The sequence below is a fragment of the Oryza brachyantha genome, chromosome 1 (genome assembly GCF_000231095.2).
Source record: "Oryza brachyantha chromosome 1, ObraRS2, whole genome shotgun sequence".
In the NCBI taxonomy this organism is placed as follows: Eukaryota; Viridiplantae; Streptophyta; class Magnoliopsida; order Poales; family Poaceae; genus Oryza; species Oryza brachyantha.
Window position 1 is genome coordinate 11,032,061 of NC_023163.2, and position 21,736 is coordinate 11,053,796.

At 38.5% G+C, this 21,736-nt stretch overlaps 2 protein-coding genes across 3 annotated transcripts; both read right to left on the minus strand.

The window, feature by feature from the left end:
- Window positions 1-222: 222 nt before the first annotated feature.
- Window positions 223-5,240, minus strand: LOC102718776 (dephospho-CoA kinase). Of its 2 annotated transcripts, none has more exons than XM_006644103.3 (4): window positions 5,027-5,240; window positions 3,698-3,819; window positions 2,684-2,829; window positions 223-898 (listed from the first exon to the last, which is right to left on the minus strand). In XM_006644103.3, exons 2-4 carry the CDS (start codon window positions 3,803-3,805, stop codon window positions 460-462), a joined length of 693 nt encoding a protein of 230 aa, XP_006644166.1. In that variant the 5' UTR covers window positions 3,806-3,819; window positions 5,027-5,240; the 3' UTR covers window positions 223-459. The 2 variants fall into 2 exon arrangements, with proteins under 2 accessions (XP_006644166.1, XP_006644165.1); XM_006644102.3 differs by having other exon boundaries at window positions 4,918-5,239.
- Window positions 5,241-11,125: 5,885 nt separating this feature from the next.
- Window positions 11,126-18,164, minus strand: LOC102719245 (acyltransferase-like protein At1g54570, chloroplastic). The gene is made up of 13 exons (XM_040525516.1): window positions 17,772-18,164; window positions 17,210-17,261; window positions 16,144-16,199; window positions 15,612-15,770; window positions 15,392-15,499; window positions 14,620-14,726; window positions 13,366-13,487; window positions 13,157-13,262; window positions 12,655-12,788; window positions 12,198-12,567; window positions 12,000-12,113; window positions 11,771-11,856; window positions 11,126-11,642 (listed from the first exon to the last, which is right to left on the minus strand). The coding sequence occupies exons 1-13, from the start codon at window positions 18,106-18,108 to the stop codon at window positions 11,342-11,344; spliced, it is 2,052 nt and encodes a 683-aa protein (XP_040381450.1). The 5' UTR covers window positions 18,109-18,164; the 3' UTR covers window positions 11,126-11,341.
- Window positions 18,165-21,736: the final 3,572 nt, after the last annotated feature.

Genomic DNA, 21,736 nt, shown 5'->3' on the forward strand with positions numbered 1-21,736 from the left:
AAAAGTCAAACGACCGCTCTCATCTCCAGCAAAGCAGCAAATGTATTCTGCTAGGGCTCCAAGTCAAGCGCCGTTGATTACGGCGATGCCTGTATTTTTCTGATCCAACCGTCCGTCGTCTCCGTCTCTGCCGATGAGGATTTCTGTTTCAACTTCCAAACGGATGGATGGGGTGACATTGGCATGTACTCTCTACTCCAAGCTGGCGACGACACAAGCAAATGATAAAAAGCTATGTAAACATTACGTTTCAACTGCAATCAGCAGTGAAAAAAACAAAAAGAAAGACTTGCTAGCAACTGGAAACTGCAGCACTATGGTCAAGCGAGGCCTGCGCCCAAGAGGCCAAGAGTCACAGTCCATCACTTATCCATCGCACGAAATTCGACAGGAAAAAAAAAAAGAATGTGAGCTCAGTTATGCAGTTGTACATTTCAATCTGCTGCTAAACATGAAAGATCATAGCAGGTTCTTCTGAGCAAGTATTAGCCCCACTGCTGTACATACCACAACAGAGAAAAGACCATCCCGAGATCTCAGGCGCTCCTTCCATGTCAGGGGCTCAGAAACTTTCCTCAGCACTTGCTGAAACTTTTCTTTCGTTTCATCTAGAGTGCCAGAATTGTCGATCACTATGTCTGCTTCTGACTTCTTCCAGTCCAATGCAAGCTGCGCATTGATCCTATTCCGAGCTTGTTCCTCAGAGCACCCATCTCTTGACATCAGCCTCTGAATCTGGGTTTCTTCATTCACCCACACAACAATAACAGGGTGCGTCCATTGGTTCATCTTTGTCTCAAACAACAGAGGAATGTCAAGGACTATAACCTTGCAGCCTTTTATCCATAGTTTTAGTATCTCCCAAAATATCCCAGATGAAATATATGGAGCCAAAAGACTGCGACAAAACAGAAGATATAAAACTACCAATAAATACCTATCATCAAATTATGAATGAATACCCACTCCCTTCTGTACTGCATGTAAGATCATTGTCATGATTAATATTTTGTCATGAATAATTGGCTTTGCAAATGATTTATTTAATGAACTTGGTTTAGAAAATTTGTGGTATTGGTGTGAGTGCGTATGACTAATGTGGGTTAGGTTGCAATATTTGTGTCTTGAAACGGTTGGTTTGTATATTTGTGTACAAGTGAATTAGCTTTGCAAATGATTTATTTAATGAAATAGGTTCAGAAAATTTGTGGTGTTGGTGTGAGTGAGTTGTGATTAATGTGGGTTAGGTTGCAATATCTATATCTTGAAATGGTTGGTTTGTCTATTTGTGTACAGGTGATTTGAGGTTAACCTTGGTCAACGGTGAGGGTTGAAACTAGGTTCAGAGAAGAGCCATGGTCTAGCACGTTCATGATACCATGAGACAAGGTTGGACTAGAGCCGTAATCATTTTAGGTCAACATCGGTCAACCACGGGATCGGGACTAGGCTCAAAGAGGAGTCGGGGTCCAGAACAATCATGGATGTCGGTGACAATGTTGCATACAAGGTGATACACGTTGGATGCATTCTGTGTGGACATCATCACAATGAGCTTCAAAAGCTATGTGCAAGCGCCGGAGAAATCATTGGGAAATTTGGAAGGAATTTGTTAAGAAAATGGAGGAAAAGGAAGGGTGCAATACTACAGTACTCACATTACTTTAGCTGTTTAGCAAAGCATGCAAGTCAATTTTGGTTTAGAAGCCAGAATTTGAGAGAAGAGAATTTAATTTGTTAAATTAAATTCATTTTTGGAAATTGAGGTTTTGGGTCCAAGTAGGACTAGGAGTTCTACTTATATTTGGTGGAGTTTTTGGTATAAATAGATAAGAGATTGAGGCTCTACAGTTATATAACCATCTTTTCGCTTATGCTTATGCAATTATGCTTCTAAGGAAAAATTTGGAGAGTTGGTTTTGAGGTTTTTCATCATAGTTTATTTTCCAATCTTTAATTTTAGATCGCTAAGAACACTTTATAAAAATTTTATTCATAAATTATCTTTCGTTTGAAAATATGTCATTTTGTTTTTTTTTTCAAACCAAAAGATGACCATGTAGAACTTCTGTAAGAGAGAAACATGAGTTTGAGATGAGTGCTTTGTAAACATATATTGATGAAATAGAGCTGATTTATCATCTAGTTACGTTCTCTTGTTATTAACTGTTTGAACCGGTGGCACAAGGGCAATCAATAATGACATGTTAGTACATCAAGTTTAAGGGTTTTTTTATTTCCACCCAATAAAAACAACCCCCCCCCCCCTTCTTTCTCCCACATACACACGCTCTGGTAAATTTGGTTTTGTATTATGATCCTACACTACAATCTAATAGGCAAACGGAAGAACCTGGTTTTACCATAGTAAGCAAACCAACAGAGAATGATGGAGGCTAACTAGTAATGGACTCATATAGTATACGTTTAAGTACAATGCCCCAGCTTGTGTTAAGCAGCAGCTCCAGGCTGAATGTATAAACATTATATCTAATTAATGGAGCTCTCTCTATCCTTGCACACAAAAAAGGTACAGGCCTGACAACACTAAAAACAAGAAATGTGAAAAAGCAAGCAAGAAACTACCTCTATGAATTGATTAGAATTAAATTTTGTGAGCCTAGTACATTCATTAGAACCAAAGATCTTATGAAAATGGAATATTTAAGTTTGTGAGATGTACCGGTTTAGGATTTGGCGTTTTGCTGGGTCAGAAAAAACAATCTGTCCTAAGCGAGCTCGGTCGATTTCTCCATTTTCTAATAGAACATCATTTCCAAAAGCTTCTACAATCTTCTTCCAACCTCCAGTGCCTTTCTGTACCACGTTCTGCAAATTTATAATTGCCAATCAGTACAAATCTTGCAATTAACACTAATACCATATGCTAGTAGCAACTTGATCAGGGTTTAGTATTAAGAACCAGCTGTAAGTCGAGTGACAATTTATAACGGTTCCAATAAATCTCGTTTCTCAACTCATGAATAAATTGGTACTACTCAAGAAAACAAGAAAAAGGGTAGAGATTAAAGAAAACTAACATCTGTCAATAAAAGCCCATTGGGACAGTTTAACTGTGTTTCTAAAGAACGGTTCTAATGTTACCACAGAACACACAGTAGTCCTCAAATTACTGTGAGTTAGACAGCTACTATATGAGTAATACAGTTTGAAAATTTTCAAATTGGTCGGTTTAGTTACTACAAGCCCCACTAATTTCAGTCAAGTTTAAAACGCATGTGATAATAGTATACAAAATAATGTAATACATCAAAAAATAAAACTTGCATAATGATTCATGCACAGATTTTAATGAAAGCTGGCTGACAACAAAACAGTTGTGTGATGAGTAATAACTACTGCTGGTTATTCCTTGTTAATTCTTATTGGCCACCAGCCAAAAAAACAATGTTGATTTGGTAGTGGTACCAAAGCTTCATCCAATTAAATCATGTAGAATGTGTTAAACTGTGCCAAAAAAAAGGTGGTCAACACTAGCAAGAAGAAAGTAACAAGCCAACAATTCAGTCCCAAAAGCAATATATCCCTTGAACCTTTACACAAAGTTGTACAAAAAAGAACACTCTAAATTTGTCATCATTCAATAACCAGTTCAAAGTTGTCCGGTCCTATGATATATACACCCAAAAGAAAACAAACAACTGTGAGTGTGATATGATGAGCTTTGATTACTTACCCGAGCAACAATGTCAGCATCAACAACAGGAATGCCACTAGCCTTGAAGAAGTTGGAGATGGTGCTCTTTCCAGATGCAATCCCACCGGTCAGTCCAACTAGCCTCATCCTTTAGGTAACTCCTATATTTTGAAGTAAAAGAATTAAGAGGCTGAAAATTTTGTACTACTGTTTAGTAATAACTTATATCTTCCCATTTCTGCTCACATATGCATAGGTATCAATACATCTGGAGAGCTACCAAACCACACATAAAGTTCCTTGATATAATGTTGTGTCATAATCTGGATCACCTACCTGCAACAACTGCGTAAAAGTGCGGTGGGAACGGTGAGTGCCATGGCACCGGCAATGCATGGTGTGCAGGACAGTTGGCACATGTTTTGAATGCCCGCTTATCCATTTCAGGGTGTTGACTCTGTTTTCTTTCTTTTAGGGCTTTTAGGGGGTGAGTTGCGGATTGTTAGCTGGCTCTATAAAGAGGGCCTGTAGATTGCGGCTATAGAGCTCAAGTAACACCTCCAGATCCTAAGTCCAACTCCCTATGGGAGTGAATTTTAGGCTCGGTATAAAAAAGTTCACTTGTTAGCCCCTCAAAAACACATGTTAAGAATCAACGGGGCAGGCCCTTGTGTAAGAGGCAGGGGGCCTCAAAGCACAGGTTAAGTACCGATCCATGGGGCGCGACTCCACGTGTGGGGGTCCAGGGTTCGTGGTCTTTTTAGATTAGTTGGAACTAAGTTATTTCCCTCATCCCAGATCCCTCTGCTTTCCATCTATTGATCTGTTTTTCAGATTGTGAAGCCACAGGGATGTCAGTTCACCAAGCGCATCAAGCCACGCCCACCAATAACACATGCATAATCACTACGCTCATTGCTCCATGAGCACAACAAGTTACAAGTCAAGAATCCGATAAATATTAAACTACTTATCAAAATGGCTACAAAATTTAAACCGGTAAACCAAACACAACAAATAATACTACTTGACACATCTACATGGGCGGATCTAACGTGGGACATGGGGGTTCAGTTGAACCCCAAAACTTCTTGGGAACAAAAAAGAAAAAAACTGTTATTAGTTCCCCTTAAGGTTTTTAAGGCAAATTAAGCCGGATCGAAGAGAACCTATCTAGGGTTTCTGATGCAAATTCCGGAAGAGAAAAAAGAAAAAGAAGAAAGAGGGTGTGACTACGTTACTGATGGACCGATGCTCACCGGTGAAGGATGCAGGACGACCGCGCCCCTGCTCGCGGGAGATCGGTGCAGGCGGCGGACCAAGCCCGGAGGAGAGGAGACGGGAAACGGGGCAGGAAGGACAACTCACTCTGCTATCGTACAACCACTCCCAACAAGCCGGGAGGAGCCCGTCCGGGGCCGCCGTAAGGTAGAGTGCGGAGAGGGGAGAGCTCGGCGACCGGCCGGCCGCCGCCTTGCGGCTGTGGCGAGGCGCCGCCTCCCTGTCGCTTACGGGATAGAGAGAGAAAGGAACGACGGTAGGAGAAGATTGCTCCGGTAACATTAAATCTATAACCGAATCGGAAAATGGGGTTCGTTCGGAGCGGACAGTTAAATAATTTTTTTCTTTCTTTTTTTCTTTTGTATTTTTCTTTGGTTTAATATCTGTTAATGGCGATCTATCACACACCGTTTACTTTAAGGTGTTGAAGTCAAGACACAGCAGAGAGAGGTGGCTAGCAAATGATAAGAGACAAGATGGAAGAAACTAGGTATGGGTACCAGGTACCCGCCAGGAACGGGTACGGGTAAATTTTTTACTCGCGGGTGTACCTGTACCCGACCCGAATTTACGTGGGTATGGGTATGAGTATTTCTCCCCACCTAGGGTAACCTATCGGGTACCCAAACGCAGCCCACGTATTGAGTTTTGTCTAAAAACTTATTATGTTATTCATGTAATAATATTTGTGATGTAATCTTTTTTAGCTAAAAACTTTGACATGACCTATGTATTATGAGCTATATGTTGTATTTGTTAAACTTTTCATGTGTGATGCAATATTGTATTATAAGCAATATATTTAGTTTGTTGTATATGTTTGAATGGTTATTTTGATGTGCTTTTGACATGTGAAATGGTAGACCCTATGGGTACCCGATACCCACCCAGTACCCGATGGGTACGAGTATCAAATTTTACCCGTGGGTACAGTTCTACCCGTAGCCTTCAAGTTGGCGGGTGGGTAATTGATCTACCCGCACCAAACTCGACCCGTTGCCATCCCTAGAAGAAACTTTGGCTAATCACGAGTAGCTGCTGGTTACTGTAGAGTTGACTTACGATACGGCTAAGGTGGGGCGCGGCGGCCTGTCCGGAGGAGTAGTAGGAGGCGGTGGGGTCATCGTCGACGGCAGCGACGGTAGTCGGTATGTGGTGGAGCCATCCCCGTTCCTAATGTCAGCGGCAACGCCGCCTGGCTCGCCCACGGCCACGGCCATGTGCACGACATCATGATGCTGAACGGCGAGGCAGCGATGCTAGCGCCGGCACTGGCTTGGATCAGGGTGGCGATGGGTTCTTCGGAGGAGGAAGGAGTAGTCTGTAGCCATGTGAAATTTACACTGGATACCAAAATTTACACTGGTTGATACCATCAGTTATTATCCGGTATCATCTGATACTTGTGTTAACACCAAAATTTGGTAAATTTCCGTATTGGATTCGGATAAGGAAATGTGCAATTGCCGATAGATATTTAATCCGGAAGAGACCGAATTCAAGAAGGAATCGTGAAGACCAAGGCTTGGTGGCGTAAATTTATCTATTAATTAGAGTTAGTTAGGATTTTTATTTTATCTCTAAGGTTGTTAGAGTCCGATCGGGATATGTGTGTTAGAGATAGAATCTATCTAATAGTTTGTTATTTCTTTTTTATCTATTAGGAGTTGTATGTCGTATCCAACACGGCCTAGCCTCAACCCAAGGGTATAAATATGTAGGCTCGGGATCATTGTTTTTCATCTATACATCAATTAGATCAACTTTTTTCGGTGCATCGCCACCCTCTTGTCCGAGGTTTTCAACTTCGGCGGAACTTGGCACCTGACGCGGGGCTGCATCGTCTTGATCTCCAATGGAGGGGTAACTCCATCGTTCCGCCAGGCCACGGTAATCGCATCGGCTAGATTAGGACTGTATCGGTTCAGTCTGAAACTTCTAATCTAGTTACGCGATTGCTAGTTATCGTATCAGTTTTAACTTAGATCACTTTCGTGTTTTGAGTTGATTTGGTCGACCACTTTGGGCGATCTATGTTGGTTTAATATTCGCTATTTGACATATTCAATCTAGTACTGTCTCGGTTCAGTCCGATCTAGTAGATTGCGTTTGTTAGATGGTTTGTATCAGATCGATGTATTTTGTTCATTGTTTTATCGGAGTACCAACCGATAAGTTATCAGTCATCGGTTCATTGGATTGATAGTAATCTAGATCTGTTTAGTATCTATCCTGACATTGCTAGGTTTAATTTTGAATTGTCTCGGTTGGGTCCGATCTTCTATGATTATTCTTAGCAATCTGGGCTAGATATTTTATAGATCTTGGTTGTTTGTCCGCCGTCTATAGCCGATAATTTTGCTGATCTACATGCTTATCATATTTACATTAATAAAGTGGTTGATTACTTTACTGTGTAATTTTCATACCAATCGCTCGATTTATTTAGATCGGCGGTTATTTATGTTGCATCGGTTTATGAGAATTACATGCAAGTTGATTTTAGTCGATCGTAATATATGATTCATTGTTTATTCCAAGTAATTCGTCGGTCTATTTATTAGCCTTATCGATCTTCAAGTTTCCTATAATCATATCGTGCTATACTGCATAATGTCTTGGTTAAGTCCAATCTTTGTATATCTAGTTCGACTTGGTTATAGGGGCTTGTCCGATCGACTAAGGCCGCGTACGCCAGTCACTCCAAGATAACTTACCATCCTCGTTTTCTGTGTACACGCTTCCCGAACTGTTAAACGGTGTATTTTTTACAAAATTTTTCATAGAAAAGTTGTTTAAAAAAATCATATTAATCTATTTTATATTTTTTAATAATTAATAATTAATTAATCATATATTAATCTAGTACTATGTTTTCCGCACCGGGATAAGTTAACTAACCTCCACCCATACAAACGCGGCCTAAGATTAATAAGTGACTTGACGGATTATGTTGGTCTAATATTTAATTCAAGTTTATTTCGATCAAGTTTCTAGCCGATGTAAAATTTTTACAGCCGATCGTTCATCCTATCGGCTAACCGTTGTAGCGCCAACATCTGATCGACTGGATTCTTAGTTACCTATCGGCTTGATAGCCGATCGGCTTGTTTATTGCTTATCTTATCAGTTGCAGGATCAAACTGACTGGCACGTCCACGCATTCTAAGATTTAGGTCCTGCACTGAAGCTGTCTAAGATTGACTCTCAAGCCTACGTGTGTGACCGTTGATTGTTATTTTCAGCGTCAACAACTTGTTGATACTAAGTGGTATCAACAAGTATCAATATGATATCATCCAGTGTAAAAATTATAATATATGTATACATGTTGAAATTAGGTGATACATTCTGGTATGATGTGATACCACAAAATAACTACTGATACCAAATTTTATACTCGATGATACTGATGATATCATCTGGTATCATATGATACCTAGCGATACTAAGTGGTATCAACACTTGTTCCATATGGCATCAATGATGGTATCAGCGATGGCAGCCGATGACACAGTAGGAACCGCGCGCCGTCAGTGAGGCAGGAGCAGCGACGGTCAGGTGACGAGGTAGGCAACGGCGGCGCCGTGGCGAGGTATCGCATCCGGCTCAGGGAGTGCGGCGGGCCCGGCGGAGCTCGACGGAGAGGGGGAGTGTGCCGCCGCGAGGTATCAGCGGCGGCGAGGGGGGAGTGCGGCGACCGGGAGATGCAGCACGGGGGTGCGTTTTGTGCGTTTTCAGTAATGTGTCTCGCGCGCACGGGATCCCGTGCTGTAGTCTCCCTCTAACCAAATCGCGTGAGGGTCATATGATATAAGTTAAGCTCAATCCGAGTTTAAACCTACTGCCAGTCCAGGTCCTTTTTGGCATCAATTTTTCTCTCCTTTCCGATTTGTGTCTTTTGGCATCAATTTTTCTTAACTTTTCCGATTAGGACACAAATCCTCCATAATTAATTTGCTCTACATACCTGCTAAGTTGTTTTTTTTTCTCTCCTTTCCGATTAGGACACAAATCTCCACAATTAATTTTCTCTACATACATGCTAAGTTGGTTTCCATTTTTTTTTCTCTCCTTTCCGATTAGGACACAAATCTCCATAATTAATTTGCTCTACATACATGCTAAGTTGGTTTCTTTCTTTTTCTCTCTTTTCTGATTAGGACACAAATCTCCATAATTAATTTTCTCTACATACATGCTAAGTTGGTTTCCTTTTTAATTCCCATGACTGGCGATGTATATTAAGATATATAATATAAGGTTTTACTATAATTCATAAAACCACATATATAATTACTTCCGTCACATTGTAGTTCTAGGATTTTCCAAAATTTCACCCCCCCCCCCATGTACGTTGAGCACATTTACTTAATAAATTTCATTCTATAAAGTGTCCATGGAATTTTTAATCATTAATTTATGCATAATATTGTTTTAAATATCTTAAATTCACTTAATATTTAGATAAAATGTGGTTACGTGAAACTCATAGACCATAAAACATGTGGTCATATGCTATATTCCACGATACTTGTGGTTTTATACAACTTTTACATGGTTTTCAGAAATTTATTCTAAATAATGTAGCTTAAGTATAGCTTCACCCAATAAAGTTTGGTATATAACTAAACTAGTATAAAAATAGTCTAATTCAGTTATTTCTCTATTCAATTCCAAGCAAGAGGCTCCTTGGCTAAACATGCTAAGAGAAAAAATAAAGAGAAGGTTAGCCTCCAATTACACACATGAGATAAATTTGCTCAGAATTATTATACGCTATACCCTCATTTATCATTAATTTAATAATATTATTGAAATTTTTATAAGTTTTAACATAAACTTACTATTTACCATCGTACTATAAAACTAAAGATTGTCTTTGTATTCTTCTTTTCTCATTCTTTGTTATTTTCGATAATGATATTGCTAGCTCAAGCCACTAACTGCTGCACGTAAACACTAGCCTGTGGGGCTAACTCTATAATTCAATCCCCGGTTTTGAGAACCAGAAACCTTAGATATATTCATTACCAAATCTTTTACTCGATAGATTTGTACGCACGTGATATAGCTAGTACGTTACCAACCGACTCAAATAAGTATGACATTATAAGAGATACATATATGGTGACCCCTAAGGGAGCCCAAATAGCTTACAAATAATAAAACGATAGATAAGGTAGCGAAAGCAGGAAGTACAATAGTCACACATCATCCATAGGCATCAACCGAGAACTCAACTCCTGTGGTGCCTCCTATAGCTCCTCCTCCTCAGGCTAGTTTGCATATGGGTTACTCTCATCCTCTAATTCTAAAAGAGGGAATTATTCAACGGTGAGTACATAGACTACTCACAAGTCACCAGTACAATATGATTTATGTGCACAGGGGTTCACCGAAAGCTCATTGTCTTTTGCATAAAGCTAGATTTTGCTAATCAGTTGACAATCTTGTGTCTAGCTATTTTTGGAAAGTCACAACCATGAGACATGTTTAATTCACATGAAGGGCATGTCCAACCGACCAAGCAACAACTTCTCCAAAGACTATGAGACCTCATGCACTCCCTGACACCATTACTAGTGGCGTGAGGAGTCTTGGGCACAAAGGTATCGAGGGATGGAAGTAAAATCAAGTTATATTCAATGTCATTGTCATTACTTCCCTGTTATCCTTTTCTTCATACTCAATATCACATCATTATCAGAACTGGTCAGGCCTAGAGTGCCGTTTCACTATGATCACTTAATCAACCAAGTCTATACACATACAAGAAGTATAGTTGTATTAAGTTTGTTTCCTGCCTGTTTTCTTGACTCAATCCTTAACTAACCGAGGTCAGCGCTAACCGTTTCTAAGAACCACCAAATTTTCAACCATGCGGCCTAGTTGAAAATAATTGGTTTATGAATGTTTGGGTTTCCGCAAATGGTTTTGCTTGTCATGTCACCTCCCGCCTATTGACGATCACTTCCAACCTGAAGCATTCATCTCCCAACATTCAAGTGTAATAAAAGATATATATATATATATATATATATAGCATGGTACAACTAATAAGCAAGGCTAAGTAATGCTACTGTTAATGCTAAAATTTGGTATAGTCAGTGAATTTGGTTAAGAAAAGAAACCCATCGATATATGAAAGACCGAATTCAAAAAAGAATGAGAAGACAGCGGTAAGACAATTTTATACTTTCCTAAAATATTTTCTTGTAATTAATCAAGATAGTTATTTTCCTTTTCTTTTGTTAGGAAGTCTTATCTTGTGTCCAAGTTGGACTCCTATGGCTGAGGGTATAGAACAGATTAAAAAATATATATAGTATTTAGCTTATCTTCTTCCAATTCCTTTCTGCTTCTAATTTTCATGGACCGCATTAGCATAAAAGACAATTTTCATGGCTCAAAAGTAGGGATTTGAGCAGTAGCTCCCCAGGTTGCCTGGTACAGTGTGCGTGCTGTGATGCTTCGGTAAGGATCTTGCTCTCTCTTCCTCTTCAGATAAGACATTATGTTCTCAACCTCCGACTTGATGTCCAAATATAATTGGTTTGCGCTTTCCCTGTCCCTTTGTACACCGCCCATTCCTTTCATTTCAATTGATTTTCCAAATAGGTAGTATAGCCGGCCTGGTACTTTAGGGAGAACAGCAGGCAAGTGTAAGACCTGATTCCCTTCCTCTCCTTTTACAGTACTCCTGAAACAAAACTCACCAAAGGTTGGACTCTTAAAAAGTTGTTTACAATAGGTTGCATTTTGAAATTAACAGTATATATGAATGATGAAAAAAACTTGATAGTTTCAACAATTGTACAGAGATCTGACCTTACTCCTGGACAATCTTGGTTGAACGACTCTATTGTTTCTCTGATAAAAGGGATGTTCTTTAGATCATTGTAATCCAGAACTATCTGCAAAGAGTGCAAACAATGTATAAATATATTACCCATAAAAAGCAACACATACAATTTTATTCCACTGAGAACTGATCATAAATTTCACACCATAATATTTCAGATGACTCGCTGTAAAGAGAAAGGTAGCAGCAAACTACCTCTAACATGTCATCTTCTCCTACACAACCAAATGGTATCACAGTAACTCCAAATTGTGCTGCCATTCTTACAAATTCCGGCTGATCAGGCCAAAACAACTGGTAGTCTTCATCCTGCCAGATTCAGCAGAAGAAGCATATAGATAAGGAAGGGAAAATCACAGTTTGTAGTTGATTAATGTTAAACTTCAAGCAAACCTTCCTATGAAGAGCTTCTCTAATACCCCCAGGATAGAGGAGAACAAATTCATCTCTCTCAAATAACCTATATGTATTGATCGGACTGACTTGTACTCCCCCATACATAGGGACTACGTCAAAGAAAGATATCTCCTGTCGCAAAATCTCAAAATTTCCTACGAAAAACACCGGGTGAGCCAAAGTTCGGAGAACTGCTTTCTTCTCTCTCAAGAACTCTTCAGCCATTGAAGTGATCTCCATTGCCAGGAGCTGATGGTAACCCACCAACAGGACGGGGCCTTTGTCAGGAACACCGGCGAGGCCACGGACAATTTTGCCATTTCTCAGAGTGGATAGCATGACTGGGCTCAGTAAATGGTGAAGCAGTCTGCAGAGAAAGTTCCAGTTTTCTTTTGATCAATTCAATCTGCTTGACGACAAAGTGGAATTGCTCTTTGAGAATTCTAATACATACTTGAAATCTACACCATATGTTCTCCTGAATTCACTTAATGTAGGTGGGAGGAAATCGGTCACCGCGTCCCTTTGTTTGCCCTGCCGGTACATGCTGGATCCTTTTATAACAGTTAGCAGATTAAAGCTCTCCTCCTGTGGAAGTGTTGCAGTGCTGAGATTTCCTAATGGACAGCATGACAGGAAAAAAATGCAGTACAAATACATAGGAAAATAATGGAGTATATTTTTTAGAATAAAAACAATTGTGAGAAAATTACTACTATCTCCGTTCCTTTTTAATTAACACCATTGACCTCTGTTATTATACTTGACCAATAAAAACTTTTAAATTATGATGTTTTGATGAATGTAAGTAGTATAGATAGATTTAGCATACAAAGTCCTTTGATAATATGATGTCTTTTGAAATATGTATAAAACTATTGTAAAAAAGACGGAGGATGTATATGAATAGTATTTGCTGTAAAGTAAAAAGGAATGGAGGATGTACAAGTCTGTACCATGAGTAGTCTATCACTTGAAGTCCTGAAGTATCGAACTTTGCAGGTTTTCAGTGTCTTAAACAGCCGATCTGCTTCTCCACTTGGAGGAAGATTGTCATTGCCACTAAACCAAGATATATTTATTGTAGGAACATTAATTTGTAAATATGTGAACTCAACGAGGATTAGGATCTGTCAAATGTGAGATATTTTCATAAGAAGGATACCTGGCAAGAAGCAGAACTTCTGCTTGTACTGCATGAAGATGAGAGTTTGCGTATTCTGCACCTGACTTAAGAAGTTTGAGCTTCCAAAGAAGAGTATCCATTTGTACAACACGTCCAAATTCCTGAGAAAACAGTAGGCATGAAGTTTAAAAGAATAATATGTTGATATATGCTTTTTCCGATTTATTTCGTTTTGTAGGGTATCAAAATGTTTTTCCTCAAAAAAAAAAAAGGATGACAGGTAGGGATGTCAATGAACCGAGCTCCAGCGAGCTCGTCTGTCTAGGCTCGAGCTCAGTAACCGAGCTCCATAGTAACTAGTACAACATAAGTTTATTGATAATCCCTTAATAAATATAATTATTTTCTACTTAATCATATTAATAAAAGAGTAGATAAGGGACCAAGCTAAATATATGTTACTAACACAAGCTAATTTATTGTATAGATAAATACTAATGTTTATCTATTTATTAATTTATCAACCAACAAGGTGAATGCAAGTAGTTATACTTAGTTAAGCTCGTAGTTAAGCTCGTTTGAAGCTCAAGCCCGGCTTGGCTCAGCGAAGCTCACAAGCTTTGGCTTGGGCTCGAACTCGGTCTGTTGGGAGCTCGAGCCAAGCTTGAATTGAGGATAGCATGAGTCAAGCTCAAGCTACCCATAAGCCTCGAGCTTTTTTGACAGCCCTAATGATAGAATTCTTAGTACTTACTATACCCTGTTTCGTGGTGTGCAGTCATTCATAGAATATAAAGCTTATTTGCACAGTTCTGTGACAGATGACCAGAACTGCTTAAGATTTATATATCATATCTATATATAAAAAAATCAGTAGAAGCCTGGGATACGGGAATTCTACGAAGGATAAAACTTGCAATTGCATTGACATGATTGAATTTGGTAGTTTAGTTCTTTTTCAAAAGATACAGCTCTATGAGTAAGCAATGGAGCACGGCCGTGTGAAGCAGCATACAGCTTTCTCCAAAGGATGGTTTGACACAAAGATTTTACATATATAATGCTTCGTTGCTACCCTCCCACAATGGTAGACTGGCCAATATTTCACAAAGTCATCAACATGTGATACGAGTAAACTCGAAATAAAATCGTTTGTGGCTGATCTCTGCATCTACTTACTTCTATTGGACCCATATGACCAGTGCTCACAATAAATCCAATAAGATCTAATAAATGAAACCCGGCAACACAAATTCAAAAACAAAGTCAAAAAGGAGGGAAATTATAGCTTACTGAAAGTAAAGGTAGGATTGAAGAGAGATTCTCTGAAAATCTTTGCAGAGTATCTTGAGGAGAGGTATTGGTCTGAATGCTAACTATTGCCATCTTAAGAGGGTCACCTATTTCACCAAAAGAACATCTTAAGAAGGCGCTGATTTCTCAAATTGAGTAAATTAGGCAGATTCAAAACCATCCATCAATTAACATTTTAGAGTAATTTTACAGTTCTTGAATAGGTACTGAGAGGTACCAAAATTTTAATATAAAATTTGGTACCTCTTAGTACCTAAGTTACTAAGAGGTACTAAAATTTTACACTTAAATTTTGGTACCTCATGGTACCTTCTTAGGGACCGTAAAATTGCTCAACATTTTAACACAGACCCAAGAAAAAAAGAAACTGTACTTCAGAATTTGAACAGAAGTGGTCTAGACACTAATGAATGAAACATTTTTCTCTTAAAGATTTAGAAAATGATGTCTGCTGACATATTTTTCATTTATGTATTCTACTTATACTCCACTTAAATAACTGTATGGAAGATGTTTACTTTGCATGTGGGTGGCCCTTGAAACTCTGTAACTAAACATGGACGTTTTGCAGCATAAGTTTGAGCACGAATTGTAAGAAAATAATTTATGTATTATATCTTTAACAGTCTACTTTGAACGTAAATCTAACAATACCATTATTAACATACATAGCTGCAGTTGATAGATAAAAGTTCTGCCATCCAACTATAGGCACTAGTATTCCAGAAGATAGGAAGACAAGAAAATATACCAATGAAATATCTGAGAAGGTGAGGGAGTGTGATCACAGGAAGGTTGCTTGGCACCATTTCCAGGAGAGGCAACATTGCCTGCAGCGGAGTTTTCGCAAATGATGTCGCTGTAGAAAACAAATTAGTATATTCTAGAATCTATATTATAAGAACCATATTGTTTCTGGACTGCTAGTTGACACTGCAAACTAAAGTTGAAACGGAAAGGATTTCACCTGCCTGGATTTACTAGTATAAGAACCAAGTCGATTTCTGGATTTCGAGCTGCCAAAGAAAGAGCTAAACATCCACCGAAGGAATCTCCAGTGATATATATTGGTCTGTTTGGTGACAAATTATGCTCATATTTGACAGATTCCTCCACAACGTGTAATAGCCCTGTATGAATTTTACTTCAAAAGATGTTAGTGAAGGGGAACCTTACAAATGTAGTCCGCAGTCATAATTACTTTTCTTAAATACCTGAATCAAGAAGTACTAAATTTGATTATTCTGATTTTTATCATAACATGTTATCTAATTAACGAACAAGATGATTTGCATCTCTGATTTCAAGTAGAATAAGAACTTGCAACACAAGGCCAGGATCAGAACCACCACAACAAATATGTTATACCACATGGGTACATTATGCTTCCCTGTTTAGGTTTAAGATATATATCTATAGCAAGTACAAATGGTGAAGTAATTTCAGGGCATGGACATGATGCTGATGATAACAAGATATCTATAACAAGACAACTTTTGTTACCTTCATATGTTGTACGGTCATTCACTGGTATGTGCAAGCAGCGGACTTCAAATACCCTATCGACAAAAGGAGTGTACGAAACTAAATTATGGTTATGCGCTTAAACTATTTCCCAAGAGCCAGTAAAAGTTGCATATAAGATGCAGAATTTCTGTTTCTGAACTATCTGTGACATCTTTATTTCAGAAGCTTTGGTTATCTTCTATTTAGTACCCCTACCTCCTTACCTACATGTTGTTAGCATCTAATGGTGCTTGTCAAAATATTCTGGCCACGTTCATTTACGGGGTGGGTAAGTTAACTTACTATTAGTAGATGATTAATTAATTATTAATTATTAAAAAAATATAAAATAGATTAATATGATTTTTAAAACAACTTTCCTATAGAAATTTTTTTAAATAGTGCACCGTTTAGCAGTTTGGAAAGCGTGCACATGAAAAACGAGAGAGTTAAGTTATCTTAGGCCTCTTGCCGAACACAGCCTTTATATATGTACGAAGAGTACATATATGAAAAGAAACAATGAATCAATGACAGACAAGCCCATTATGTGTATTCTCACACTATGTTCTTTTCTAGGGGCACACTATCATATTTATCTAACAATATATTATGGTATTTTTTTATAAAATTAATGTTACAATATTGTATTTGAGTGTACCCTTTAGCAATACATTTCAACAAAACAATGTAGCAAAGTTTACCTTCGAAAGTGTGAAGACACGTCTTGAAGAAAAGATGTTTTAATAAAAAAATGCACACTGATGAGTTGATATGGATGTAACTTACTTTGGCCCTGTTTGTTTGAGCCGATAGGATGAGCTTATCAACCACACGTAAAACGAGTTATGTTACTAGCACATGATTAATTAGGTAATTAACTTCTAAAAATTGCAGAATAGATTTTTTTTTGAAATTTTAAAGTAACTTTCATATATAAAGTTTAAAAAACATGCTATTAGCCGTCGAGAAAAAGTGCTCATGTAAAACGAAGAAGTAGGTAAGCCAAAAATCACAATCAAACGAGGCATTGTAGCATTAAAAAAAGTTGGTGTAAAGTTACCTGCCCAAAGATTTGTGCTGCATGATGAGCTCCATTCCAACACCATCAACTCCTGCACTTGAGGCAATCCGGAGAACAAGATCAGAACAAGCTACTCGTGCATGAACACAGGCAGCATATAATAAACAAACGCACTTAAATTTTTGCCCACAAATTTGTGTCACTATTCCTCAAATATGCACTCCAACTCATTCCTAGTCCCTGACCCCGAGAGGAGAGGCAGAAGAACAAGGCATCGACACACACCCATGGAACCAGATCATCTGGTATAACTGTCGTGCTACTGACATGTGGATCATAGCAGTGGTTACGTCCGAGGATCCGGTTCCCACGCACACTTGGCATGAGCTCCAACTCCAATCCTCACGCTGGACTTTCAGAATAAAAAAACAATGCCACGGTCCAGGTGAATAGGCGAGACAGTTCACCTTCCGTGGAAATATATGGAGTACATTTGTCTGAATTCTGAAAGGCTGGTGTTTTTTTTTTCCTTTTCTGCGCATCGTGTGGTGCACAAAATGTGTCAGTGAGCGAGCGAGGGAGGCATAGACCGACGAGTGACCTGGCAGGAAGAGCAGCAGCGGCGGCCCCTCCACCGCCGGCGGGCCGCACTCGACGGGGCAGAACCACCGGGGCGGGCCGTCGAGCGGCATGGCCCTGAGCGCGTCGAGGTAGTCCTTGCCGGTGACCGCCCCGAAGCCGTCGTCGTAGAGGGGCTCCAGCCCCACCTCCTGCACCTTCCTCGCCCTCCTCCTCCTCCTCCTCCTCCTCCCTCCCTTCTCCCCGCTCGCCGCCGCCTCCGTGGGGCTCGCACGGACGAGGCCGGCGCGCCGCTGACGCAGGCACGCGCCGGCGGGGGGCAGGGCGGTGCGGAGCGCAGTGGACATGGTCAGCGGCATGGCACGGGCATTTGGTGACTGAGAGCAGAGAAGATTTCGTTGGAGAAGAAACAGAGGAGGAGCCGAAGAGCACAGCGAGAGTGCGAGTGGTGGCCACGTATATATTGATTGATTTGGTTGGTTTTCTAGGTGATTTGAATTGTGGTGGGAAGGGGAGGAAGCGAGTGGCGAAAGATAGGCCTTTTTTGTTCTGTTTTCTTGTAAGCTGCAAAATCACTTGGCGAAAATCAGCGATGGACCTGCTGGATCGAGAAACAATAATAACAAAAAAAAAGCATTAGTTAACTACTGTCTCCGTTTTATATTAGAAGACTTTCTAGGTTTGTCTATATTTATCCATATAAATATATATATATATATATGTATTATACATATGCCTAGATTTATTAGCACACATATAAATCTAGGTAAGTTTAAAAAATATTATAACACAGAACAGAAGAAATAATAAATAAATGCAGTATCTACTCAAAAATAAATAAACACAAACGAAGAGGAGAAATCTCCTACTCTCTCCGTTTCGTAATGCAAGATGTTTGACTTTTTTAGTTGCAATGTTTGACGATTCGTCTTATTCAAAAAATTATAAAAGTATCATTTTATTTGCTTGTGACTTAATTTATTATAAAAATCTTTAAGCACGACTTGTAATTTTTTAATGATGTACTAAATTTTTTGATACGACGAATGGTTAAAATTATGGAAAAAAATGAATCGGAGGTAATACTATACCACCACTTCCAACGAGCATGGAGGAGCCCGTCCGGGGCCGCCGCAAGAGAGAGCGCGGGGGAGGGTAGGTAACAGTGGGCGACCTCGCCGGCCGGCCGCCTCCTTGGTTTGGCATGCCAAAAAAAAATTAACACATTTATTTTTCATGGCATACCTGTTTATATGGCTACGCCAGATGGATTAGCCTGGCCAAAGAGTTCACATCTAAAATAATAAAATTGGTTGTGGTTTAGTTTTAAATTAAAAGGTAAAAGGTTCAAAAGAAAAAATGTTTAGTCTTAAATTAAAAGATAAAAGGTTGAAAACTTTCACAAGTGAGATACACAATGACACAAACTTGGGACACACTTCAGCCTCTAGCGTAGGTATTCTGTATTCATACGCAAATAGCACGCGTATGTATTCTGTGTTCATACGCAATGAATACTGGATAAGTTTGGTTCAAATATCTGTCACTCAAGCTTGTGTTGTGCTACTGGTACTATCTCCGTTCACTGTATAATTTTTTCTAACATTATCTATATTTATATGAATATTAATGAGTCTAGAGTTATATATAAACTCTATATTAATCTAAACATGGTTAAGAGATCTTCACCCATCTTTTTTTTTACTTTGATTTATGCTTATAAGCTAAAATTTAAATTTAAGAGATTTTTTCACCAAAATTTATTTTGTAGTCTTGGCTTTTAGATTATTAAGAATATATATATATAAGTTTTATTCCCAAGCTATTTATCATTTATAAATATGTTATTTGGTTTATTCTATAAAATAGAAAAACAATCACCCCGTGCATCGTGGAAGGAGAAGTAGAAAAGGTATACTCGTGGGTTTATGGGAACTAGTAATCATGCATGCAATACACGTTCTTCCATAGCAAGCCACACAAAAAGCATATAAATACACCCAAACTATATTGTGTTTTCCCAATATATAACACATAAAAATAAACTTAAGTTCAATAATAATGTGTAATCTAATGCTATATGGCATATATTTATAACTCCCTTTTTGATACTTGATGAGAAAGTGCAAAAATATATATACATCTTACCAGACCTTGACAAACGATTCAATGGCTCAAAGCAAGAGAGTTATGGCCTTTGACGGTTTTCTTGAAAATCTCACTACCTACCTCGAAGAAAAAGAACCCCAATACACAAAATTGAAGAAAAGAACATCATTATTTACACGGTAGCTTCCTATCATCCATAATACTAAACTTTAAAAAGTAACCCTCTCAATATCTGCAACCCACAATATCTTCAAGTTGGCACAGATGTTTGGAGCTGCATCGAAAACCAAAACTAAGCCTAGAGCATCAATATTCTCAAACTGAACCTGTCTATTATAGTGTATAATTTCTACGAAAGAGAATCACCTCACACATATCGGAACAAGACAAATTTGCATAGTTAACTATTAACATAACCAAATAAATTTTGTAAGCCTTCCAAGCATCACCGAATTTATAAAAAGTTCACCGTACAAAACTCCAAAACTGAAATGGGTTATATCGTAATCTTAGAGCAAAACATTAGGTGCACCATCCTGAATAGTTTAGTCCAAAACTTGGAAGTTGCAACTGCAGCAACATCCAGTGACCTAGGTTAAAAAAACTAAGCCTCTAAAAAGTTCGCTATAATTTTTAAGGGGCCAATACATTCATCTGATTGACTTACCGTGAACATCTGCAGTGTTAATATATTGATTATAGGTTTTAGTGAATGAACAACACAAGGTAAGGTAATGGTGCTACAGATATGTTGAATTGAAGCACACTGCAAGGTACACTCGAAATGTTCCATATAAAAATAAACTTCACTATGATCTTGAATCATTGTTTGCATGATCATTAATGGGAAATTATTTATTCTAATTATGAGATAATAAAGCAATAGCAACACTCCTGCAGAAAGGGTTCTCATGGGACATAAAAGAGTCATATGCCTGCTAGATGCCTTTACATAGATTTGGGCTTAAAAAATTAGCATCAATAGGGTGTCAATTACTTCATAGCATGCCTAATAAATATTTCGTAATTTTGACAGAGCATTTCACCAATAGAAATTACTCAACTAAATAAAAATAATAAGAACATCCAATAATCTCTTTGATTATTAGACAACACCAGTTGCTAGGGTATCCTGTTGGATTTGCTTCGGTGGTCCAAACATTTTTTCTGTGTTTCTGCACATTTCTAAACAAAGTTAATATTGCTAGCATTATCTAAAAAATAAGATTGCTAGATATAAGATTTCTTGAAAAAGAGACATAATTTGTGATAGTAAGTTAACTATATATCATCTGTAAATTGCGGTATTCATGCAATAGAGGAACATGCAACTTATTGCAGGTGCAGGCAGCCAACCAACAGAATGTCATCTTCACGTTGAATGTATTGTAATGAACATGATCAATTAGCTGATACAAGTTGTTGATAAATAGGAAAATGGAATGCATAAAAAACATTGAGCTACAAAAGGTAATTTGCGAAGTGGACCGTGAACCTCGTAAGGGTTCAAGACCTATGAGCAATATATGACTATAGTAGTTGTGGCCATTTAATTCTTGTCCAACTTGACAAATGAAGAGAAATATGTTCTGTCTTTACCTGTCCAGCTGTCCTTGAAATGATCCTGATGTAGAGCTTCCAACATTATCCATTGAAGTAGACTAAGGCAAGGAGATGAGTGACCTAAATTACTTACAGCACACAAATTAAATAACTCCCACCTAACAATATCAGTGACTTACTTGGAGCAATACATGGCATCTGTTATTCTGTTGTAAACTTGTAATTAAATCACCTTGCAGCAGCTATCCTTAATTGCACGTATATAACCCTTCACTGGATGGCTTAAGGCTAACAAATATAAACATGACTTAACTA